Source organism: Prunus avium, chromosome 4, assembly GCF_965620075.1.
Source record: "Prunus avium chromosome 4, drPruAviu1.hap1.1, whole genome shotgun sequence".
NCBI classification, from domain to species: Eukaryota; Viridiplantae; Streptophyta; class Magnoliopsida; order Rosales; family Rosaceae; genus Prunus; species Prunus avium.
In genome coordinates this window covers 37,652,620-37,677,359 of record NC_142287.1, presented here as the reverse complement: position 1 = coordinate 37,677,359, position 24,740 = coordinate 37,652,620, and the positions used below count along the sequence as shown (strand labels likewise).

Below are 24,740 nucleotides of genomic sequence, written 5' to 3'. Positions count from 1 at the left end.
GTCTTTAAAAGTCGTTGGATTTCATATGTTGAGTCCGAACAACCCAATAACGAAAGAGTGACAGGCCCAGCCCAATCATTCTCACCAACAAATCAAAATTGTATATAATCACAAATTTCAAAATGATAAATCATCTGGCCTATTAGCTCAGCTGGTTAGAGCGTCGTGCTAATAACGCGAAGGTCGCAGGTTCGAGACCTGCATGGGCCACCTTTTCAGCTGTTTTACCTATTTTTCAATCCTCAGTATATGTTTTTCACCAAATAAGTTTCAATTGGTATTAAATATTTTAATTAACTTAATAAAAAGTAATTAATTTTTTGAAACTTTTTTTCGACTTTAATTTTCATAATGATAAAATTTTCTTCGGAATCGCTAATTACTTAATAGTTTTAATTGAGTAATATCTTACTCTTATTTAATTAATATAATTAATAACTAGCCTCTCTGCATGCGCTTCCGTGCCTGCGAGAGGCTTTTTAAAAGAAAAAATTTAATTTATTTTAGAATTAAAAAAGATAATGGGTAGTTGTGTTCCATAAAAAGAGGATCCATTATCTGATTTTTCTTTTAATTTTAAATTTTTTTAATATGAAAAAGTGTAAATTTACCATATTATCCTCACTTAATTAATAATTTCAATTCTTAATGTTTGCATTAACCAAGGGCATTTTCTGGTATTTTGAATGTTTCACCATTCTCTGCCTTTTGCTTTATATATATAGATTAGCTTTTAATTATTACTTGTTTAGTCATATTTCCTTAAATCAATCTGAATATTCAAACAGTCGCTCGGTTATAATTTTTAAATATATCATGTTATAATTATTATTTAACATAAAAAACAAAAACAAAAGTCTGAAAAATAATTTAATTAATTAATTATTATTTATTAAGTAATTTATGAAATCAATAAAATATTTAAATAATAACTTTCATTAGTAATTATCTTTTAATTATTATTTCTTTAGTGAATAATTAATATTAAATATTTTAATTAACTTCATAAATTATATTACTTAATAATAGTATTAAAATTTGAAAAAAAAGATTCTTAAATAAAATATTTAAATACTAAGTATTCACTAAGTAAATAATAATTAAAACATAACTACTGATTAAACAAATTTAAAAAGGAGATTATGCTTTTAAAATAATTTATTTATGGGGTATAGCCAGGCGGCTATACGTTTAAAATATTCTATGTATGGAGTATCGCCGATCGGCTATACTTTTAAAATATACTATTTATGGCGTATAGCCGCGCGGCCATACTTATAAAATATACTATTTATGGGGTATGGACGCGCGGCTATACTGGTAAAATATTCTATTTATGTAGTATAGCCGCGAGGATATACGGTTAAAATACGCTATTTATGGCGTATAGCCGTGCGGCCGTACGTTTAAAATATTCTATGTATTCAGTAGAGCCGCGCGGCTGTACTGTTAAAATATTTTATGTATGGAGTATCGCCGCGCGGCGATACGGTTAAAATATACTATTTATGGACTATACTGTTAAACTATTCTATTTGTGGCGTATAGCCGCGCGGCTATACTATTAAAATATAAGAGAAATTCACCTGCAAACATAACTATGCTATCAAATGAACAAGAAAAAAACCTGAAGAGCATACCTGGCGAGCTTCAATAGAGATAGCCTCATGTTCATCGGATTTTTCAGATAGAGATCATTTAGAAGCACTTTCAACTCAAAATTTTGCTCTGAAAGAGTATTGATTGTATCTTTGGCCTGCTCAAGATTAGAATTTGATAAAAGCAGAGCCTTTTCAGTATCAGTAAGATGATCCTCGAGCTTTTTATGTTGAAACAGCATGTCATCAAGCTGGCATGTTTTTATTTTTAGTTCATTCTGAATTTGGCTCAAAGATTTTATCAGCTTTTCAGTTTCAGCATATAATACTTTGAACCTGTCCTCCACTTCACTTTTTAATTGCATAAAACACTCTTCAAGCAAAGACAATGATTTTGCTATCTCCACCAAATTATAACGAGATTGATCCTGCAGTAGTTCATTCTCTCTTTCTGTCAAACGTACTGAATTTTTGAGATGTTCAACTTCTTCAATAAAGCTTGCTTTATCTATCATCAGTTCTTCACCAGTTTGCTTCCACAAGGCATTTAAAATAACATCAGCTTCTTTTATTGTTGCAAGCGCTTCTTCAAATTTGGTTAAGAAGCTACTAGCAAAATCACTCCTCATCAGAAACTACCTGCACATCACAAGAGTGTTACACAAAGTATAAGAACGGTGATTTAGCTGACTTAGTCTCTTATTTAGAAAAGATTGATTAGGACAGTGCTACTATTAATCCTTTCTAACATATAGTTGCCTCACAAATTTACAATGCAAGAATTGGATGATTTGAGAAAAAAAATTGTTGTACCTTTTTTGTAGCATGACAACCATAAGAACTCTCCGTCCCTGACTCAAACCATGGAACAAGTTGTTTCAGCCCTGCATATAATATGAGCTGATTAAGTCCCTTGATCAATTTATGTTTCTGATTGTTAAAAGTGTAAGATACTCAGTAAAGAATATACCTGCTGGTTGAGAACAACCTCCAATGTCTAACTCGCTAATGAGTGTGGCTATAGCCTAACATATAGTTTGTTGAAAGCATCAAGTGCCATCTCTAATTCCTTTTTTCGGGCAGACTGTTGCTCCTTTAGAGTCCGTGAAAGTTTTTAAGACCCACTTTGACTCTTCTGGATCTTGATCAGCAGACTGAAGTACTGAGCCTTCTTTAACTTTCGGGTCCCCCGTTTGCCCTTCTAATGCCCACAATTTGTTTCCAGAAGCAAAACTTTCGGTTGAAGAATCACAGCTTGACGTAGTACTATCAGTACTCCATTCATCTTCATCTTCTAAACTTTTGTCTGCTGAAGGGCAATCATACACATTTACTTTTGTGTAAATGAAATCTTCGGTCTACAGTTAGCTCATTTTTTATTTCAAGAATCATGTGATAAATATCTTTAGACTTCAAATACTTGTGTGCTTCTAATGATAGCGACTCAACTGTACAAAACTGAGACTTTGGAATGCTCTCTTAACTCCATATATTTCTTCCTCATTTCAAGTTCACTTACCAAGTTTTGAACCAACTCCTTGTATTCATCATAAACTTCACTGATGTTGGTCTCAAGGGCCACTATATGCATTTCTGTATCTGCATAAAATGCTTCGATAGCATTCTCAGACTCCAATATTCCTAACCTGGCCAACTCAAGTTCAGTAATGACATCTTCTAGTCCTAAAGCATTTACTTTGTTGTGTCGGAACTTTTCTGGCTGGCCATTCCGGCTGGTGTAACTAGTATTGAGATGGGAATGTTTCTCTCTGTTTTATCTGTTGCCTTCTGATCTGTAAGCCATTTTATTACAAGGAATGCAGCATTGGCACAATTTTCTGCTTCTTCGACCTGAATTTCCTTGAATATAAGTTTCCTCTCTAGCATCTCTGCCATGTTGGTCTGCTCATCCAACCGCATGCAGAAGGAAATTTCCTCTTTGGTTTCATCATTATCCAGATGTTGGAGTTCACTTAAAGCAATTGCTGCTCCCTTCAAGGTACTTAACTTCTGTCCCATTTCTGTTACCATCTTTTGAGCATGTTCCAAACTCTTTTGTAGTAGTTCAATTGTTTCTTCCTTTTCCATGCAAACTTTGGCAGCCCTCTGGACATCTTCACTAATACAAACATTAGCTTGAGGAAATGAACAAGCAATACTTTCTATTTGGCTGGAGGCATTTAGAACCATCTAGGAGGAATCTTGTTAGTTCAAAGGTTGCCTTTTCCCACTCCACACTCGGTGACCTTGTCTCATCCTCTTTAGCTGCAATGGTGTTTTTCAGTACCTTATTTTCCTGAATCATGCAGTGTAATCTCTCATCAAGTTCAAACTGAAGGGCAGCAACCTCTTCCTGTAAATGAAGAATTGTATTTGCTGTCTCCATCTCAACCTGTTCACAGACTATTTCAGTCTGTTTCTGGTGAGACAACTGTAATAGCCGATCCTCTTGAAAGTGGGCTATTGAGTAATCTGACCTCCTCCAGGTCCTTAACCATTTTGTCCAATTTAGCTTGCAAAGCCTTCCTCTCAACGTCTTCACTGATCTCCATAATACATTTGTTTTCCTTATGTAAATCACCTGATTTCAGATAACGACGTTCATGTTTCACCTCCGATTGGATTTCTATTTTGTCATTGTTGCTTGATATGTACATGTCTCTGCAGCATTCCTCCTGCACGTGATGTAAAATAGTTATTAAATGAACCTGCAACAATCTAGCATCCATATACTGTTTTGTTAGTATCATCACCAGCATTTTGGTCAACATGAATCACATTATTTTGTACAACCCCATCATCTACCTGGGAGTAAGATGCCGTTTCATCTCCAGAGTCACTCCCCATAGATAGGGTTTCAACTGGCAAAGTGATGGCCAATTGTAGATTTTATTCAAAAAAGAAGGAAAAGAACAGTACATGATGTCTATGTAAAGCTTGAATCTATTTAAAACTAGTTGGTTCCTGTCTGGTACAAGTTTTTTTTCTCTTCCATGGATCTTTTCTGTTTTCTTTTTAGTAAAATGAAGTATGCAAGAATGGAAGTGGTAACTTTTCCATGAATTAGCTTGGACAGTGCAACACAACGTGATTTCATGGCATACGTCAAAAACATGAATCAGCTTCACTTTAAATGCACAGAAAATGAACTGCGATATAGCAACGAGGAACAAAAATCATGTACAATAGAAAAGAATTCCAGTTTTAAAATGATGTTCACCTCTGTAAATTAATTGGACATTAGGCAGGAAACAGCATGATATATTCACTTACCATCGAATACTTATCTGATTGCCTGAATTCCTCAGCATCCTTGGAGAAGGAATCTCTTACCTGCGCGTATATAAAGATTGTTAATAAACTACAGACAAAGCTTACGAAATTGTTTAAGCAGTGCTAGGTAGTTTATTAGTTATACTTACAGAACCGGAGGCAGCTTGACTGGAGTTCATATACTTGTTCAATTCTAGTTGTAGTTCATCTACTTCCCTGCAGACATAAAATCATAAATAAGCAACATGGGAGTTGTCAACTCTAACCCAAACAATGCAAGAAATTTGCCTTCACATACTCAATATGATGGATCAGGTTTAAATTGCATTAATAGCATAAAAAAGTAATTAGTCAAACACAATGGCCTTCGCAACAGCTCATACAGCAATGGCGATGCAACACGGTAAATTATGGATAGAATGTCCACAAATATGGCTATCAATTACTGACAGCATCCATATTGTATCATGAGGAGGAATAGCGGGTGAGATACTCCTCTGAGCCCTAGGTTGTTTGGTATCCAGGGAAAAAGAGTGGGACTAAAGTGCAAATTCAGGAGTGTACATAAACTAGTAAACTTAAAAGAAAATAAAGCAGCTAATAAATGCACTGTTATATGCTAGCCCCTGTAGAACTAATACAAATTTGAGGGCAGTCTGTTGCAGTAACTAATAAAACATGTGTAAGTGTATATTGTTAAATAAAAAATACCTGATCAATTTAGAATTCATGTTCCTGCAATCTTTCAATTCCTTTATGGTATCACTATTCTGCACTCTTGAAAATACGCACATTAAGATTTGGAGGTCCCTAGAATTCATGTGCCCTTTTGTCATATTTCCTTAAATAAATTTGAATATTCAAACAGTATAACCGCCCGGCTATACTCTTTAAATAGATTATATTTTCATTATTATTTAATATTAAAAAAAACAAAACACAAGGTCCACAAAATAATTATTTACTATTTATTAAGTAATTTATGAAATCCATAAAATATTTAAATATTCACTAGAAAAAATAGGAAAACAACCTCTCCCGACAAAATTTTGTCGGTACAGATATATGCCGGTGATAATTTTCCTGATTAGACGTCTCCCGACGAATGTTTGCCGATATTAGTCTATGCTGACAAAATTGCATCGAGAGATAATTTCATAGTTTTAAATTTAATACACTTTTGAGACTGAAATTAAGGACCCTCCAATCCAATAAAAGACACAAATTAATAGATTTATTAGATATTAAATAAATTCATTTTTTGTTAATGCAGAGGAAGAAGAAGAAGAAAGCAACCAAATAAGGCAGAGAGAGAGGACAAGACAATAGCATAACCAAGGAAGAAACCTAGGATGTGGGAAAGATACTTAACTTGTTAGTTGCTATTATTGACGCATGCAAGATATGGACCATCCATATGGTTTGCTTGATTGATTTTAATTTTCATTCCTGTGCTGCACCTGCACATATTCACTTAGGTTGCGTAGGAATCTTGCACAAATATATGGCTCTGCTTCTTCTTCTGGTTGATAGTTCGTTCATATGGCTTTGGTGTCTTTCCATCCATTCATCTCTCAGTTCTGCTACTGTAACTCAACCAATATCATCACACGTATTACCATTCATTCTGGTGCTGTTGTTCACAAAAACCTAAACAAAACAGCAGCTAATAATGTTGTTTTTGCTGAATTCCATCCACCAAGTTGTAGTGACGGTCAACCTATTATTGGCACAACAAGCTTCTTCTCTTCAAAATCAAGGCGGAGAGAGAGAGGGTTGTTGCTTGTGCCATTGAATGCCAAAAACTCTGGATTACCAGGAGGTGAGGAGGATCCGCAAGCTCTCGAAACAGTGCTCAAACTCTACACTGCCATCAAGAACAAAAATATTCGCGAGTTGTCGGAGATTATAGGAGATGAATGCCAGTGTGTCTGCAACTTATTCTCAATTTTCCAGCCCCTCCGAGGAAAGAAGGTACACATTTTATATATACTGCTTGATTTCAATATTATATATAATATAAAACGAACGCTTATGCATTAAAAGTCATCTTTCTTGATGCATTACGCGTTAAACAAACCATGATTATGATAGAGTATTACAGACACTTGTACCTATGATATGGTGACAAGTGTCATATTGTGAGTAGCTGAGTCTAGAGTTTTGTTATAGGTCTGTTATGAGTTAGTTAGGCTGAGGGGTTACATAGTAACTGTGCTTGTAATACGATCATTATCAGAAAAACAATATAGAAAATCATATTCTTCTTCTATAATTCTCTGAAACTATTCTTCTATCTCTTGAGTGTTATCAGATTAAACAATGTATTAAATCGTAATCAGCTGCAGTTCTTCTTTTCTTTTCTTTCTTTCTGTTTTTGATTTGGAACTGTGACTACAACTGTTGCAGCAAGTATTGGATTTTTTCTCATATCTAATCCGAAACTTGGGGAATAACATTGAATTTGTTGTAACACCGACATTGCACGATGGGATGAATGTCGGAATTCAGTGGAGCTTAGGTATTTATTTATGCACACAACAAATTCTTTTTTTTATTCTTTAAATTAAGACGATAGTATACAAATGGGAAACAACAAGTAGCTAGTTGGATTGATATGCAGAGTGGAAAAAAACGCATGTGCCTCTGGGGAAGGGCTTTAGCTTCCATATTTGTCAAATCTACAGAGGCAAGGTGATGATAAGGTACTGCTTCAAATTGCATACCCTCTCTCTGAGTCTGAATTATTAGTTTTGGCCCCGCTTTCAATAACATAAATATATAATAAACATCTTCTTTTCTTTTAGAAATGTGGAGATGTTCATGGAACCACTCCTCCATATTGAACCCCTTAGACTGGTAAGCAAAGCAAGCAGCTTGCAACTTCTTATTTCCACTTCAGAAATGCGTCCCTTATTGTTGTTTTCTTTGTCTTCTTATATATCACTTGTGCAGAAACTCATGGGAATTATGACGGCTGTACTGGATAAGATTGGGTTCAATGCAGTGTTCAAGGGCAAGGCAAACAGACTTGTGTTGGCTTTCCTCCTCCTGCTCATCAAGGCCGCCGTTCTGATTTTACTGAAACTCATCTTGCATTAAGCCAGCATCACCCACTCGAGGCACAGGTGCTGCAGAGCAGACCTTGGTGGGTTTTGATTTAATGCACTATTTTCATACAAATTAATAATTTGCAATTCCTTCTCCACTCCACCGTGTGATGCTAAAGTCGAAAATTTGATAAGAAAACGGTGCTCATTCTGCAAGGACTGTTGTATTGCTGGTGAAACCTTCCAAACTTTCAGGCCACCCATACAAAGTCCTGTCTCCATCATCAGTACTCAGTATTATTTAATTTAAAATGTCTGAAATATATTTACCATCGACAAAGCCAGAAAGCAAATAAAGCAAGTCGGAGTTAAAAGAGGAGTTTACTGCCATGTAACAAGATACACAAAAGCTGCAGTCAAAACTAACACTTACTGCCAGCCCTCTAAGAAAATGCAAAGGGTCCTTCCACGCTGTACAGAGCATTTATCTTCTGTCACAGTTTCCGGGTTAGGAGAAGACAACTAAAAAGAACTAAACCCCGGGCAATGGCATAAACAAAGAAACTTGCCATCAACCCACAACACTTAGCAATTCTACATATAAATAACCACGACATGTAAGACACCTAACCACGTCAATGCACAAAAAAGAAATAAACAAAGAAAAAAAAAACTTCTTTCCTATCTTTTCTACCATCAGAAGAGACCAGATGGCAAAGGTCCCCATGCACCTGCAAAAGAATAAACAAACAACACCATCATTTGTTTAGGACAGATCAGGGCAGGCCATAGGCAGAAAAACTTTAGCAAAAGATACATCTACAGAGACAGGCAAATATACTAACCTAAATAATTTAAGAAAGAAATGAGATGGAGTAAACATATGGAGTTTATACTAACCAGTCAACACTACCAGAAATCACAATTGTTTGAACAAGTGATAGCGATCTAACATCTCGTGCAACCCCACTGCAGAAATGCTTTCGCATCCAAGAAGCTCGTGGAGCTTTGCGTCACATAATATCACCGTAGAATTTAAAGGATCCTGCGGAAATACAAGAACAGCACCATCATAAGTCTTTGTTCCAAATGCACTAGGATGGGGAAAAAAAGGTCGAAACCAAGTGAAGTAGCTCTTAAGCCAATATAAAGGTAAGGACAAATACAGCATTCACTAGAAGAAATCAATCCAACTTGTGACTGATGATGGAATAATGGACAAGAGTACGTGTCTCCAATAAAATAATCATCTTAGATCTACGAGACGGAGAAGGTACAAAATTGTGCAGCAGGATCCTACCTCCAAACGGTTAGCCTTTACATACTCCCAAACAAGGCTTCTTGCCTCAGATAGGAGCATCTCCCTTCCTCCAAAGCCCAAAAACTTAGCTAGTGCTTCAGATATTCCTACAGTAGGGGAACCAGTTTGTGGTTGAGGTTGAGGTTGAGGTTGAGGTTGAGGTTCAGTACTATCAGTGGTGGACTTGGCCTCTAACTTCAATCGTTTAGCTTGGGTTGACTCCTCTGCATATATGCAGGAGAAATGTTATACATAAAATCAAAGATATCATGACACACACTGTGTAGCAATATGCACAATGTTGACGTACTGTTAGGTCCAAGGGGTATGATATGTTTAGCTAGCAGCTTATTCATCTTGAACATGTCAGTACAGTCTGTCTCAAATACCACACGCAAGGCATCGTCACAAATTATCTTTCTCTTATTACTTGGATCTTGGAGGTTGTTCTTCCTTATGTATGCCCAGAGCTGCTTTACAATCTGAAATACGCAAAACAAAAACTTAATGTACACCCACAAACCCGCATTAAGATTTACACACAAAAACTTAATCCACATCATTAGAAAGTTAGCATAAAAAGAGAATCTGGGTTGATTTGGGAGTAATAACCTCAGTCCTTGGCAAGGCCGGTTCACCAACAACAGCCTGAAGCTCAGGTGAGACACCACAGACTTTGTTAAGACCCCCTGGCCCACCTCTTCTCTTGGTTCCAGAAGCCGGAGCACTGCAGTAAAATTATGACCGACACAAACATGCCAGGTCATTTTATTGCATTATGAATAGAGCACTGAATCGTAATAGATTACTTACAACTACAAAACAAAAAGATAAAGATTTGAGCTTTTCCAACTAGTTAATTCTGAGACAGAGAAAACTACCCTATTTAAAATTTTAAGAAAAGAAGGAGCATTTAATATAATGGAACTTTAAAGTACTAATCCTCCAAATTTATGCAAAAATGTTAATCCCCAACCCAACAGATAAGCTTACTAGTTTAATTAGCAAGACCATGCTAAGCCAGCTCTTGAATAAGCAAATTTGATTTTATGCTAAGCTCAAACATATAGTTTTTCATACATTGAAAAGTCAAGCACTTTTTATAATATAATTAGAGTGAGACTGCAACTGCAAGAGTGAGTAAGTACTAGTTGATTTGTATTTCATGCTTTGGGAGTAAGGACAAACAATAACAGTGTTGACTTTTATATGAAAGACAATACGGTAACAAAAAGGTTAAAACTTTCCCATTACAATAATAACAGGGTTTAAATGCCAATTTCCATATGTTTCCTTATTTGTTAAAAACAATTTTCAAATTTCTCATTCACACAAAGCGATACACGCCTGCAATTTGACCTTATCAGGCTTATTTTTACCTAAAAAGGGAAACCATAAAAATTTCAAATAGCAAGTACTAGCAATTAAAATATGCAATTTGGCGAAACTTGGTTAGCAGGAAACAGGAAAAGTACAAAACTTTCAAAACGGCCATTAACGAAATACTGCTAATTGGAAACTCCATAAACGTGCACCACTTACATTTCATAGAAACGCAACCTTTGCAATCTAAAGGAAAGTAAAACCCTAAAAATTCACCATTTCTGATTTGAAATTTTGAAAACAAAATCCAAACCTCTCTTTGGGCGTTTCTGGGGCGACTTTAGTGGCATTCTGCGCCAAGGCCTCGTGCTTCACAGTGGGAGGCTGCAGCTGAGCCTGAGGCCGCAGTTGCTGAGGCGGCGGCGGCGGCTGGAAGCTGTGGGGCTCGGGGGCGCGGTGGTGGGGGTGGAGGGCAAAATGGGGAGGAAATTGTTGGGGGAGGAATTGAGGGTGGTGGTGGTGGTAATGGTGCTGGGGGTTGGTGTGGAGGGCAAAATGGTCTTTCGGAGGTTGGGGTTGGGGTTGCGGTGGGGCGTACGGGCGGAGGAGGAAGCTGATCTGGTCCCGAATGAAGCCAGCCTTGTGGGACAGGTCTAACCCTAGCTTGGCCTCGAGCTGCTGAACGACACCGTTTACGGAGGTGACGTCGTTAGGGCCTGATTGACGGAGAACAGTCTCCACACCTTCCGCTATTTCTTGGTCCGACACCATGCTGGTACACACATATATTAACAGAATAAACGGAAACCAAACGCTCTTCACTCTCTCTCTCTTTCAGCCTGCTCTCTCTCTTCTTCTCTCTGTCTCTCTCTTCCTCTCTCTGTCTCTCTCTATCTCTCTCTACTCTTTACCGCCCTCTTTATAACGCTGAAATGACGAAAATATCCCTTCATGTTGATTTTATTATGAAAAGTCGGTAAAGCCCATTGTTCTATCCACTCTGAGTTTCAGACTGTTGAGCTCGATCTCCCCGTCCGGTTTCCAGAAGACGAAAGTACCCTTTCGAATGTGACCCTATCCATCCCATTATGAGTAAAAGATTCGGGGTAAATATGTCACGTGGGAAAGTTGCAACTGGTTTTCTTTTGTTCCTCTTTTTGTTTCACTTTTCAAATTAAAGATAAAGATAAAGATAAAGAGAGGTAAACATTGTTTACAGCTACAGAATCAAACTGGTTGATTGAATTACGATAATGCCCTGAGTCCTGAGTCCTGAGTGCTGACTAGACCTCTGCAACTTTGCGATATTTTTCTCTCACGAATGAGAGTCTGCTTTGTGGAGAAGGTAAGGGCAAATGTGGTCAACAAAATATGATTTCTCGCTTTGACTATAGACCGTTGGATAAGAATTGGTGGGTTTGGTCAACCGCTGTTGAATGTGATCGCTTGATCCAAAGGTTGAGAAAGCACTTTCAATTATCCATCAGTCTGACCATGTTTCTTTACCTACCACCTACCTCTCTTCATGTGATCCTGATCACTTGCAATGTACTACAGCTAGTTCAATGATACTTGACAGATTATATACCCATTTTGTTAATGCTTGGCGCACATATGGAAAGCAGTTTATGCAAAAACAAGATAGAGAGACATGAAGGACGCAATTCTTTTTTCTTTTTTTTTTTGGTCAATGTAATTCTAATCAAATAAATTGAAAATGATTACAAGAGGTGAAGGAAAGCCGAAACACTAGCAAAACAAACAAGGACTATTGCAAACAACATAAACAATAAAGCATAATCATTGTAAGAGAATCAAAAAATAAACAATTTAAGAATGCTATGGTTAGTCGTTTACGCTTGTGAATTCATTATGATGAATCAACAATTAAGATCAAACTATTAATGCACTTACTTACATACATTTCTAATCAAGATCGACTCGCATCACATACTTGTGGGATTGATGGGATGTTACTTTTCAGACACAATACCTAATTTAGATGGATAATAGTGTGGTGTTTTGTAAGGGACACTTTCTCCTAGGGGTGGGCATTGGAACCGCAAAACCGAACCAAACCAATTTTAAAAAAAACCGAAAAAACCCATGTTGATCGAAAAAGTCAAAAATCGAGTCCAATCCAAATCGGACCGAATTAGACCGGTTTCAGTTTCGGTTTCTCATCCTAAATAACCGGTCCAATAAAATTAATATATATATATATATATATATATTTTATATATATATTATATATATATTTATATTTGAAATTATATAATATTTTCATATGTGGCTAAGGTTGATTGGGTGTGTATGCTGCTAGCATAGGTGAGCACACACAGAATCACACGAAAAAAAAAGACGCTGACTAAGTGACTTAGGCCTCATTTGGTGGGCTGGCTTGGATTGGCTAGAATGGGCTTTGAAACATTAGATTGGGTTGGCTTGGACTGACTAGGCTTTGAGTCCAGTCCTATTCATTTTTGCACCAAACAACATACTTAAGTTATTTTTTTTTAATAAATCAAAATTTTTTATTATTATTTTGATTAAAACAATAATCAGATGCAAAATTCGAACTTTTTGCCTCAGTGTTTCTTTTATTTTGAGATTTTCTATTTAAACCCCACACTTCTCTTAGTTCACCCCATGTTCTAAGTTCACCCCAACTTTTAATTTAAATTTTCATAATTTCTAAGAAAACCCCACTATCTTACCAAACAACCCTTAAATACACCCCAAACTGAAAAAATAAAAAATAAAAGAAATTTTCTATTTAAACCCCACAAGCTACCCTTAGTATAACATGAAGAAAAATTCAAGCTACCCAATACTGATATTCCAAAAGTGACAATAATATTACCGCTGATACCTAGAGAACAAATTGATTCTAATATTGACGTTTCATTTGCTGCAAGCAAGTGTCAATTTAACGATTGAATGTTGCCGGATAGTTCTAATATTAAATTGACACTTTGCACTAGGAGTAGGCCATCTGATTGGCCACCAACCAATGGAGAATACATTGAAGCTTTTATCAGAGTGGAAAAGCAACAAGAAAAATAACCCAACTATTGAAGTAGCAGCAGCAGGATTATGATTTTAGATGCATATTGGAATTCCAGAAGTGACAATAATATTACTGTACCCAGCAAAAAAAAACACAAACAAATGGAACCCCAAATTCAAAATTTAATACTTTATAGAGAAAGAGAACGGTTTTACCAAAACATCAGGTATTACAAAAAAAAAAAAAAAAAAACAATCAACAGCCAAGCAATCAACAAAGGGAAGAGAATAAGATCATTACAGCCAAACAATCAATAAGTCTTTCCATCAGCTCCTACGCAGATTTTAAAGAGGCATGCTTGTCAATGTTCTACGTCTCTGACAATAGGAGTTTGTATTTTTGTAAAACTTAATATGAAGAGTGGTGGGGTGTGTGGGGTGTGTGTATAGATGTACTAGGGTTAAGTATTAAGTTGGACGACTTTTTTGTCTTTTTACACAATAATACAACTTACAGTTTAATGATTTGTTGAGTGCTGCTAAACGAACCCTGAAATTAACTGAGTACACCCTACTACCAAACTATTTATTGAATTACTAATTTACCCTAATATAAAATGACCAAAAAAGATATATTGAATTATGAAACTCCGTCGTCGTCTCCTCCACCAGACATAGCAACACTTCCTTCATAACATCGTCTCCTCCACCGTCACACTAACACCGTCGTCGCATCCGCTTCTCCACCGTTACAACAATGCCGTCGTCGTACCATTATACTGGTGTCGTGGTCGTCTCATATTGGTAAATCTCATTTTGATTTTGTTATCAAATGGGTTATACTATCTTGATTTGTTCTTCACTGCCCACAATGTTTCGTAACCTTCCTCTGAAAATTGGTTTTAATTTGTTCTTCAAAGGGAGCAGTTTCTGGGTTGTTTAATATTGATGATTTGAAGAGATCCACGACCATGTGGGTATGCTGCAAACTTGCTACAAACATCGGAAATGCCTTTATAGCTTTTCTGGTTTAGATCCAAATAATATGTTGAGGGCCATGAAAATTCCTTCATATAACTTGTGAAATCAAATAATAAGTTCAATGTTTGTGTCTGTAAATTCAATACATTTATAAATATAAACATAGGGCACAAATTCATGTAAAAAGATAAATTTGGTTTAGGACTGGTATTAAGGTGTTGTGTGATAGAGTGTATAGGTGTATCCTGGGTATTTTTGGTAGTTAAATAGGGTGTACTTAGTTAATTTTATATTTTAATTAAAATATTAGGGTGTACTTAGATCATAGGGTGTACTCAGTTAATTTTAGGGTTCGTTTAGCAGCACTCTTTAAGTATTGGGGTGAATTAAGAGAAGTGTGAGGTTTAAATAGAAAATCTCATTATTTTTTCTTCAGTATCTTTCTTCCTCTTTCAGATCAAAGAAAATACAAACTAAAAACCACATTTAAAAAAAAAAAAATTAATATGATGCAAAATTTGGATGGGAAACCAGATTTGAAAGATCTTCACGTTGAACAAACCAAACTACCTAGAAATGCAATCAGAATATCCCCAAATTGCTAGATAGCCTTACAATTTCTATCCATCTGCATATGAGAAGATCTAATCAACCACTTCCCAAATTCACAAAACATAACAAATTTTCGTTTTTAAATGATTAATTGGGGTTTGCATACAAAAATCATAAACACCCACTTCTCAAATTCCAGTTGATCGATCACGAGGCATCAAAGATCAGACTCAACCCTTCAACCATCAAAAACCATTTGTCCCTAAAAAAACCCAATACACCAATTTTACACAAGTTCTCTTAAATCATCACAAATGCCCAAAATTAAGTGATAAATAAATAAAATAAAATGTACTCAACATCTAACCCAGATCTTCAATTCTGGGAAACAGAAAGATGAATGAATGTTTTAAAAAAAAAGATATCAAAATAAATCAAACCCAAAAAACCACAGCACTCAATATTTAACAAAAAAAATCGAAAAGAAAAAGAACAGAGATCCAAAGAAACAAGAACAGAGAAATCAGTTTTAGAAAGAAAAAAAAAACATCAGAAGAGAGGAGAGAAGAAGAGAGAGGAGAGGAGAGACAATAGAGACGACGACGTGAAGCGGTTGAGGGAGACGATGCGAGAGAGACGACGCGAGGGAGACGATCTGAAGAGGGAGACGACGCGAGGGAGACGACCTGAAGAGGGAGAGTTCACGTTTGGCAAGAGGTAGCCGACGAAGAGAGTCTTCGAAACCCTTGTCTCGACGTGGGTTTTGGTATCCAGTCCAGCCCACCAAACAGGCCCTTAGGGTTTTTTCATTTTGGTCTTCGTTTTCCTCTCTTCCATTTTTATTTCTTCTTCATTCCTTCATACACAGCTACAGCGCCGCCCCCTAAACCCTTCCAAACCTCTAAGCTCTCTCCTTCTCAGCCGCCGAAACCAGAGGCTCTGTGTGCGCCATTGCCAAACTGCTCTCAACCATCATCTCTCTGAGCCAAACCTACCTTTCTCTCATCCTTCCTTCCTCTCTCTCATCCTCTCTGACAGAAGCTCTGTCTGCGCAAAATCCCTCTCAGGCAATCCTCTCTGTCATCCAGCGCCTTCTCAGCCTCCGCTTCTCTCAGAGCCGCCACCTCTCTCAGTCGCTGCCATCACAGGTCAGATTGTGTTTTCTTTTTTTCCTTTTTTTTTTCTTTTCCCCTTTGAATCTGTGGCTCACTCCAAATGTTATATTCTTCACAGATTCAGCACAGCAGTTCGCAGCCATCTCTTCATTTTATTTACCTCTCTTTCTCTCTGTCAGGTATGATTCACCTCTTCAATTTATTTAATATCTGATTGCTATGCTGCCAAGTTCAGTTTAGTTCTTAGCTTTGTTATTGTCTGCTGGGTTGTGGTTCAAATTGATTTAGGATTATATGGGTTTTACAAAGGGATGGGAAAAAAATACTACAGATTGCTTGCGGCTGCTGTTCTGTTCATGATTAAGGAAAAAAAATAGTACATAGTGTATTTCAAATTGGAAATTCTTATTAGTACTTACAATGCTTATGTGAATCTGAAATTTACTTGCTCAATTTGTTTGCGAGATTGAATCTGAAATTGTTAATATTTTATTGGTTGTATATGGCATTACCATGTGAATCTGAAATTGTTATTAGTACTTACAATGCTTTAGTACAATTCATTGATTTAGGAAATTGAATTGGCAGCAGTTGGTGCAGATCAGCAAAAGATTTCTGGAGCAGTTTGCAGCTTTTCTGCCACTCTCTGAGGTATTCTTCATTTCTCTCTCTGTCTCTCTGTCTCAGATTTTGATGTTTTGCAGAAATTCTGCAGATTTTTTAGTTGTTTTTTGTGGATAAATGTCCTCTGTTTTTTGTGGATAAATGTCCTCTGTTATTAATAAGAATTCTGCTAACATTTGCCTTATGTTGTGAATAAGCTTTCTTTAGTCTCTAGCTCCGATTTTTTTTTTTCTTGAATAGATTAGATGAAAACAATGCTGCCACTTATGTTTCCATGAACCAAAACAAATCATGAAAAGGAACTATACAGAGGGATGGTCTATTTTAATATGTAGAGGATATATATATACAGCTTTTAACTCATAGACTGTTTTGTTTAGGGTTGTGTAAGGACCTAATTTTGAGCTTTATTAAGCTGTTTTATGTTTGATTAAACTGTTTTGAGCTTTATTAAGCTGTATTAGCATGAAATTAGCATTAATGTTGAAGATTTTGTTTTGTTTTGTTTAGTTGGATTGATAATGTTTGAGTTACTGTTTTTTTTTTAATTGAGGTATTGTTTTTTGTTAATATCATGTTTATGTTGCTGTTTTTTGTTTTTTAAAGAAATCATGAATGAGTTGAACCCATTTGGAGAGGTGCATGCCACTATTAATAGTGAAGTTAGTTCGTCATCCGCATCCATATCCACATCCGCATCCGCATCCGCATCCACATCAACACATTTACCCAATTTACCCATCCCTCAAACACCAACTCAAAGTACACCTCATGCCCAAACAACACCTCAACCTAGTGGTCTTCCACCATTACCTCATTCCGGCCCAAGAAAAGAAAAATCGGAAGTAAGGGATCACTTTGAGAGATATGAAGATGTGGTTGAGAGTGTGAAGGAGGATGGGAGCAAATATGCAACCACTAATAAGAGAGCTAGGTGCAAGTATTGTGAGAGAGACAGAGATAAGATCAACTTAGATACGTCATCTTCTAGGGTTGTGAGTAGATCAGCTTCCTTGATGTGAACATGCAGATCTTTGATACCTGAAAAACAAAGACAACAACTTCATTTAATTCCGCATATAAAAAACCTCTACAAACAAGATGACCGAGTAATATTATAAATGAGAATATGATGACACCATTACACCAATGACCTATGACAAAAATATACAAACAAAATCTGATTGCAGATAATTAGAAACTTCAAATACTTAAGTCTTTTTTGTAAGCTAGTTATAATTATTACATAATTAATCCTATATCTATTCCCATAAAACAAGGAGGTCAATACTTGGAAATTCATAAGTGACTTATAAATATCATATCATAAGCTTTTCTATAATGTTTTAAATAGATTATACAATACCAAGGACATCTTTCAAGTAAGATCAAGAAGGCCCACGGGCCCCTAGTCCAATCCCGCTGTAACACATTGCAATTATATTGCAATGTCGCCACCACACAATCCAAAAATAAGTGTAATTTGAACTTTAAAATCCCCAGAAATTGCAGGCTCTTGTAAAAAAGGTCAAACGGACTAAATGTACTCCTAAAGTAATTACTCCTCAGTATAGCATCCAAACAAAACATTTTAGAAAAAAAAATATAAATCATATCCTTCACTTAGAATTAGAACGAATGTGATATTAAAAATCACCATTAATTTCACGCAGCTCTTTGGCAGTGCAAGCTGCTTGGGCTGGTCCCCGCCTCCCAACCAAATACACTTTCCTGAAATGACAATGACATCATTAAATATGAAACCCAGATAAAGTAGCAATTATAATGTCTGGTTATTCTCAAGATATGGGATAGCAAACCTTATAGAGCTGTCCTCAAGAGCTGCCAAAGCATGGCTCACAATATCTGTTGTAGCCAACTCTGTTGTTGGTCGTAAAAGAATGCGTGCAACATCAAGAGCTACATTGCCCTGAAACCAAAAGGAGCTATTTGGTAGGGATAAAACTCCTACGTAATAATAAAATTAATTTAACAACAAAGAAACACACACAAATAGAAAGAATTTACCTTCTCAGCAGTGTAGAAGCCAGCAGGTCCACTTCCGACGACACAGACGAGCAGAGGGTGAGAAGCAACGGTCGAGAAGGTTCTAGAGAACGACGTCCTGGCTTGAAAAATTGTCATTTTCATTGAACTGAAAAAATGAATCTGATCAAGTCGGTGAGCTTATAAGTTTAGAATTTGATCCTCAGACTACGCCGTCGAGGAGGCGCCAATGGGGTAGCGAGCGTGTGGGTGGGTGGGCAGAAGTGGTGCGGTGGGGATGTGGTATGCAACTTGATTTTTGATGCCGCTGCAAAAGTGACATGTGCATCTCACGTGAGTCAGATTGTAGAGAATTATGAATGAAATGAAAGTCAAGACACAGATAGGTGGATATCTGGGTCAGCTTTAGAACTCGGCCCATACTGCATGTTATAGGCCCATTGGACGCGTTGAGATGTTGGGTTAAGCTGACTCGATTGATAACCTTTTCTTTTGATTGGAGCCCGCTCGCGTGTTTGTTTTAGCTCGTGTCGTCTTCTAAAACTTGCATATTTGCTCCCATCCTCCTTCACACTCTCAACCACATCTTCATATCTCTCAAAGTGATCCCATACTTCCGATTTTTCTCTTCTTGGGCCGGAATGAGGTAATGGTGGAAGACCACTAGGTTGAGGTGGTGTTTGGGCATGAGGTGTACTTTGAGTTGGTGTTTGAGGGATGAGTAAATTGGGTAAATGTGTTGATGCGGATGCGGATGTGGATACGGATGCGGATGACGAACTAACTTCACTATTAGTAGTGGCATGCACCTCTCTAAATGGGTTCGACTCATTCATGATTTCTTTAAGAAACAAAAAACAGCAACATAAACATGATATTAATCAAAAACAATACCTCAATTTAAAAAAAACAAAAACTCAAACATTATCAATTCAACTAAACAAAACAAAACAAAATCTTCAACATTAATGCTAATTTCATGCTAATACAGCTTAATAAAGCTCAAAACAGTTTAATCAAACATAATAAAGCTCAAAATTAGGTCCTTACACAACCCTAAACAAAACAATCTATGTGTTCAATGAAACATGGGCTTATTTTAGCAACTTGATTAGTTTGGATTAGAAGCTCACTAAGTGGGCATATATTAGACCATTTAAAATCATGGGCTTAACTAACACCAGCCCAAGATAACACAAGTTTTAGAAGACGACACGAGCTAAAACAAACACGCGAGCGAGCTCTAATCAAAAGAAAAGGTTATTAATCGAGTCAGCTTAACCCAACATCTCAACGTATCCAATGGGCCTCTAACATGCAGTATGGGCCGGGTTCTAAAGCTGACCCGGATATCGACCTACCTGTGTCTTGACTTTCATTTCATTCATAATTCTCTACAATCTGACTCACGTGAGATGCACATGCCACTTTTGCAGCGGCATCAAAAATCAAGCTGCATACCACATCCCCACCGCACCACTTCTGCCCACCCACCCACACGCTCGCTACCCCATTGGCGCCTCCTCGAAGGCGTAGCCTGAGGATCAAATTCTTCACTTACAAGCTCATCGACTTGATCAGATTCATTTTTTCAATGAAAATGACAATTTTTCAAGCCAGGACGTCGTTCTCTAGAACCTTCTCGACCGTTGCTTCTCACCCTCTGCTCGTCTGTGTCGTCGGAAGTGGACCTGCTGGCTTCTACACTGCTGAGAAGGTAAATTCTTTCTATTTGTGTGTGTTTCTTTGTTGTTAAATTAATTTTAATAAAGCATTGAAATTTGATATGATTGGTATGAATTGAGCTGAAATAGATGCTGAAGGCGCATCAAGAAGCACAGGTGGATATCATTGATCGTTTGCCAACGCCTTTCGGGTTAGTCCGCTCCGGCGTAGCACCTGATCATCCTGAAACCAAGGTGACCATATTATTCTGAGTCTCAGTTCTTTCTTTTTTCGTAAAATAGTTCAAGAAAATTGAAATTGGTGAACTCACACATTATCAAAAATCGAGTTTACTTCCTCTTATAAGAAGTATCCTCTGAATTTTATCAGTTTATTTTGTTGAATTCTCTTGGTGTGGCGAGGATTAAATTTTTTATTTGAGCTTATTTTATTAGAAAACTTGCAACAGATTGTGGTCAACCAGTTTACGCGGGTTGCGCAACATGAACGCTGCACATTCTTTGGAAATGTAACTCTTGGTTCCTCTGTAACTCTCCCTGAGCTTCGTGAGTTGTACGACGTGGTGGGGTTCTGACTCAATGTGTGTAAATAATGCCGGCATTGGCAATGTCATTCTTGGTATGCTTATTTGTTTGACCAACATTATGTGCAATACGCAGGTTGTGCTTGCCTATGGTGCTGAAAGTGATAGAGTTCTTGGTATCCCCGGAGAAGTATGTTTTGCTTGTTTTGGTTTTGTTTCTTTAATATTGTGGTACTTTTTGATCAATAGAATTGCAACTAATTTTTTTTTGTTTTTGAAATAATTGGTTTTTACCTCTTTCTAGGATTTGAGCGGCGTCTATGCAGCGAGAGAATTTGTTTGGTGGTATAATGGGCACCCAAATTGCAGATACCTAAACCCCGACTTGAAGAGCTCTGATACAGCTGTAATTCTTGGTCAGGTATCTTCATACTTCATCAAGTTAATAAATAGAATTGACCTTCTCTTAAGTTACAGTTAATAAATGTACTTCACGATCCTTGTCACAACACAAACAAATAGCCTTTTATTATTACGTAGGAGTTTTATCCCTACCAAATAGCTCCTTTTGGTTTCAGGGCAATGTAGCTCTTGATGTTGCACGCATTCTTTTACGACCAACAACAGAGTTGGCTACAACAGATATTGTGAGCCATGCTTTGGCAGCTCTTGAGGACAGCTCTATAAGGTTTGCTATCCCATATCTTGAGAATAACCAGACATTATAATTGCTACTTTATCTGGGTTTCATATTTAATGATGTCATTGTCATTTCAGGAAAGTGTATTTGGTTGGGAGGCGGGGACCAGCCCAAGCAGCTTGCACTGCCAAAGAGCTGCGTGAAATTAATGGTGATTTTTAATATCACATTCGTTCTAATTCTAAGTGAAGGATATGATTTATATTTTTTTTTCTAAAATGTTTTGTTTGGATGCTATACTGAGAAGTAATTACTTTAGGAGTACATTTAGTCCGTTTGACCTTTTTTACAAGAGCTTGCAATTTCTGGGGATTTTAAAGTTCAAATTACACTTATTTTTGGATTGTGTGGTGGTGACATTGCAATATAATTGCAGTGTGTTACAGCGGGATTGGACTAGGGGCCCGTGGGCCTTCTTGATCTTACTTGAAAGATGTCCTTGGTATTGTATAATCTATTTAAAACCTTATAGAAAAGCTTATGATATGATATTTATAAGTCACTTATGAATTTCCAAGTATTGACCTCCTTGTTTTATGGGAATAGATATAGGATTAATTCTGTAATAATTATAACTAGCTTACAAAAAAGACTTAAGTATTTGTAGTTTCTAATTATCTGCAATCAGATTTTGTTTGTATATTTTTGTCATAGGTCATTGGTGTAATGGTGTCATCATATTCTCATTTATAATATTACTCGGTCATCTTGTTTGTAGAGGTTTTTTATATGCGGAATTAAATGAAGTTGTTGTCTTTGTTTTTCAGGTATCAAAGATCTGCATGTTCACATCAAGGAAGCTGATCTACTCACAACCCCAGAAGATGAGGTATCTAAGTTGATCTTATCTCTGTCTCTCTCACGGTTACTGTTATAGCTAAATATAGAAATTGATGTTTTGAAGTATTCTAAGCTGTTATTGGTGGTCTATTAAGTCCCTTTACTGTTAGTAATTTTCATGAACCTTGTTGCTGTCTTTTGGTAAGGAGGAGATGAGGAATAATCGAATTCGAAAAAGGGTTTATGAGTTGCTCTCAAAGGCAGCCACGACTAGGGCTTCACACCCCAGTTCAGATCCACGTGAATTGCACTTTGTTTTCTTTCGGAAACCAGATAAGTTTCTAGAATCTAATGAGAGAAGTGGCCATGTTTCTGGTGTCAGACTCGAGAAGACAAAACTCGTAGGTAATTTATACTCCATATAATTTGTAGTAAAAGTGTTTATGTATTTTCCAATGAAGTGAGGCCATATCACATGTAAACAACACATTACTGAATGATTGTACCATATGTCATCATCAAATGACAAAACTAATGATGGTAAAATGTAAGAGGTCAAACATCAAGTTCCAAATAATTATGGAAGCTGTCAATAGCACAAGTAAATGATTCTATTTTTTTGTCATCCAAGTGACAATGACTAAATTGCTTCTTTCAACTTCACTTTCTAGGTGATAGACCAGGAGAACGAATGGCTGCAGGTACTGGACAGTTTGAAGATCTTGGATGCGGGTACTTTCTTCTGAAATTCAGCCATTGCTAATTTTATACTAGAGGCATACACATGCAATGTGTGTGCAGTTGCTTGTGATAAAAGTAAGGGTGGGAGAGAGAGAGAGAGAGAGAGAGAGAGAGAGAGAGAGAGAGAGAGAGAGAGAGAGAGAGAGAGAGAGAGAGAGATGGTACTGACAACAGTGGCAATGTGCTTTCTTTCTTCTACAGGATTGTGCTTAAGAGCATCGGTTACAAATCAATACCAGTTGATGGATTACCCTTCGATCATCGGAAAGGTATGTAGATGCTGTTATATGAAGTGAGGCATATTATTCTATCTGGATCTTAAGTTTCCCTCAAAACCCTATGTTTAAGCATCAAAGTTGATGAGATTGTACAAAATATGGGGAAGATCATTCACTCAGATATGCTAATGCAAACTTCATACTGATTTGGAACTTTAGTTGGTTCAATCTTTAGAAAGCCTCAATTCACCTGGTTCCATAGAAGTTTTGATTTGTGACAAAATGTTTCCTATTTCTGGAATATTACTAAATTAGCTTCTTGCCAGAAGTGGTTCTATATTGACCACAAGAGACAAAGCAAGGATTATAATGATGATCTTCTTTGCAGGCGTGGTTCCAAATGTTAGAGGGCGAGTTCTAAGTGATACATCTGAAGATCCTATGCTGCTCGAGAAGGGTTTGTATGTATGTGGATGGTTGAAGAGAGGACCAACTGGGATCATTGCTACAAACCTCTATTGTGCAGAAGAAACTGTAAGTGGTCTTTTACATTACTTAGATGGAAAGGTACTGGTTAATAAGGTGTATTCATGTCCATCAGTGGTGGCACATGAAGCATCTTGGAACCAATAACTATCATAATTAAAACCGATTATCGGATTTGATTAGGGTGATTACCGGCTTTGCTCACTTCACTAATCAACATGGCAGGTTGCAAGTATATCTGAAGACCTTAAGCAAGGAGTATTGGCATCATCATCTAGCTCAGGCAGGGAGGGTCTCCTCCAATTGCTGGATAGTCGAAATGTTAGAGTTATACCATTTGGTGGATGGGAAAAGATAGATTCAGAAGAAAGGAGGCTTGGGAGTTCAAGAAACAAGCCCAGGGAAAAATTAGCCACGTGGGAGGAGCTTCAGAAAGTAGCCACAGAGTAAATATCCATTTCAGGGTTTCTCTGTTTTCTTTTCTTTTTGTTTTGTTGTTTTCTTATACTTTTTTTTTTTGTTGAGCTAGAGGGATACATTACAATTGAAGGAAAAGAAAGAATAGTGAGATCATTTATTTATGAATTTCAGTTATTAAACCATTTTTGGCTGAACATGAGATTTTCTTGTGACTCTTTTTATGTCCCCCTTTCCCCACAAAATAAATAATAATAAATAAATGAAAAGCATTTTGCTAGTTTCTGTAACATTTGTCTTGTTCGTTCAAGTGTAGGCCTTCCCATGTTTTTACATGCATTTGAAGGTAAAATAGGA

General features: G+C 36.8%; 3 protein-coding genes, 1 long non-coding RNA gene and 1 other non-coding gene across 8 annotated transcripts; 3 read left to right on the top strand and 2 right to left on the bottom strand.

Moving 5' to 3' along the window:
- Nucleotides 1–136: 136 nt before the first annotated feature.
- Nucleotides 137–210, top strand: TRNAI-AAU (transfer RNA isoleucine (anticodon AAU)). The gene has a single exon. It is a non-coding gene; the product is annotated as a tRNA-Ile (tRNA).
- A 5,982-nt stretch (nt 211–6,192) lies between these two features.
- On the top strand, nt 6,193–8,137 carry LOC148295383 (uncharacterized). Of its 2 annotated transcripts, XM_088252155.1 has the most exons (5): nt 6,195–6,845; nt 7,281–7,392; nt 7,495–7,576; nt 7,679–7,730; nt 7,827–8,137. In XM_088252155.1, the coding sequence occupies exons 1-5, from the start codon at nt 6,414–6,416 to the stop codon at nt 7,971–7,973; spliced, it is 825 nt and encodes a 274-aa protein (XP_088108281.1). In that variant the 5' UTR covers nt 6,195–6,413; the 3' UTR covers nt 7,974–8,137. The 2 variants fall into 2 exon arrangements, with proteins under 2 accessions (XP_088108280.1, XP_088108281.1); XM_088252154.1 differs by having other exon boundaries at nt 6,193–6,845; nt 7,679–8,137.
- Nucleotides 8,138–8,286: 149 nt separating this feature from the next.
- LOC110771657 (SWIB complex BAF60b domain-containing protein) lies at nt 8,287–11,467 on the bottom strand. The gene is made up of 6 exons (XM_021975996.2): nt 10,858–11,467; nt 9,834–9,948; nt 9,532–9,703; nt 9,222–9,445; nt 8,822–8,966; nt 8,287–8,652 (listed from the first exon to the last, which is right to left on the bottom strand). The coding sequence occupies exons 1-5, from the start codon at nt 11,313–11,315 to the stop codon at nt 8,841–8,843; spliced, it is 1,095 nt and encodes a 364-aa protein (XP_021831688.2). The 5' UTR covers nt 11,316–11,467; the 3' UTR covers nt 8,287–8,652; nt 8,822–8,840.
- Nucleotides 11,468–16,313: 4,846 nt separating this feature from the next.
- On the top strand, nt 16,314–24,673 carry LOC110771640 (NADPH:adrenodoxin oxidoreductase, mitochondrial-like). 3 transcript variants are annotated; one of them, XM_088251917.1, is made up of 15 exons: nt 16,314–16,380; nt 16,793–16,852; nt 20,269–20,549; nt 20,647–20,751; nt 20,967–21,080; nt 21,178–21,231; nt 21,346–21,462; nt 21,620–21,729; nt 21,819–21,892; nt 22,509–22,570; nt 22,728–22,926; nt 23,193–23,253; nt 23,464–23,531; nt 23,869–24,014; nt 24,192–24,673. In XM_088251917.1, exons 3-15 carry the CDS (start codon nt 20,427–20,429, stop codon nt 24,414–24,416), a joined length of 1,458 nt encoding a protein of 485 aa, XP_088108043.1. In that variant the 5' UTR covers nt 16,314–16,380; nt 16,793–16,852; nt 20,269–20,426; the 3' UTR covers nt 24,417–24,673. The 3 variants fall into 3 exon arrangements, with proteins under 3 accessions (XP_088108043.1, XP_088108042.1, XP_088108041.1); XM_088251916.1 differs by having other exon boundaries at nt 16,790–16,852; XM_088251915.1 differs by having other exon boundaries at nt 16,320–16,380; nt 16,774–16,852.
- LOC110771641 (uncharacterized) lies at nt 17,722–18,989 on the bottom strand. The gene is made up of 3 exons (XR_002528911.2): nt 18,646–18,989; nt 18,483–18,556; nt 17,722–17,866 (listed from the first exon to the last, which is right to left on the bottom strand). It is a non-coding gene; the product is annotated as an uncharacterized LOC110771641 (long non-coding RNA).
- Nucleotides 24,674–24,740: the final 67 nt, after the last annotated feature.

What these genes read in the sequence shown, in the direction of transcription:
- LOC148295383 (XM_088252154.1), top strand. Translation starts at nt 6,414, where the DNA reads ATGGCTTTGGTGTCTTTCCATCCATTCATCTCTCAGTTCTGCTACTGT. An exon ending in CGGAATTCAGTGGAGCTTAG is followed by an intron (nt 7,393 to 7,494) that starts GTATTTATTTAT and finishes ATTGATATGCAG; the next exon opens with AGTGGAAAAAAACGCATGTG. An exon ending in AGAGGCAAGGTGATGATAAG is followed by an intron (nt 7,577 to 7,678) that starts GTACTGCTTCAA and finishes CTTTTCTTTTAG; the next exon opens with AAATGTGGAGATGTTCATGG.
- LOC110771640 (XM_088251917.1), top strand. Translation starts at nt 20,427, where the DNA reads ATGAAAATGACAATTTTTCAAGCCAGGACGTCGTTCTCTAGAACCTTC. An exon ending in GCTTCTACACTGCTGAGAAG is followed by an intron (nt 20,550 to 20,646) that starts GTAAATTCTTTC and finishes GAGCTGAAATAG; the next exon opens with ATGCTGAAGGCGCATCAAGA. An exon ending in TCTATTGTGCAGAAGAAACT is followed by an intron (nt 24,015 to 24,191) that starts GTAAGTGGTCTT and finishes TCAACATGGCAG; the next exon opens with GTTGCAAGTATATCTGAAGA.
- LOC110771657 (XM_021975996.2), bottom strand. Translation starts at nt 11,315, where the DNA reads ATGGTGTCGGACCAAGAAATAGCGGAAGGTGTGGAGACTGTTCTCCGT. An exon ending in CGGCCTTGCCAAGGACTGAG is followed by an intron (nt 9,704 to 9,833) that starts GTTATTACTCCC and finishes TGCGTATTTCAG; the next exon opens with ATTGTAAAGCAGCTCTGGGC. An exon ending in TAAAGGCTAACCGTTTGGAG is followed by an intron (nt 8,967 to 9,221) that starts GTAGGATCCTGC and finishes GTATTTCCGCAG; the next exon opens with GATCCTTTAAATTCTACGGT.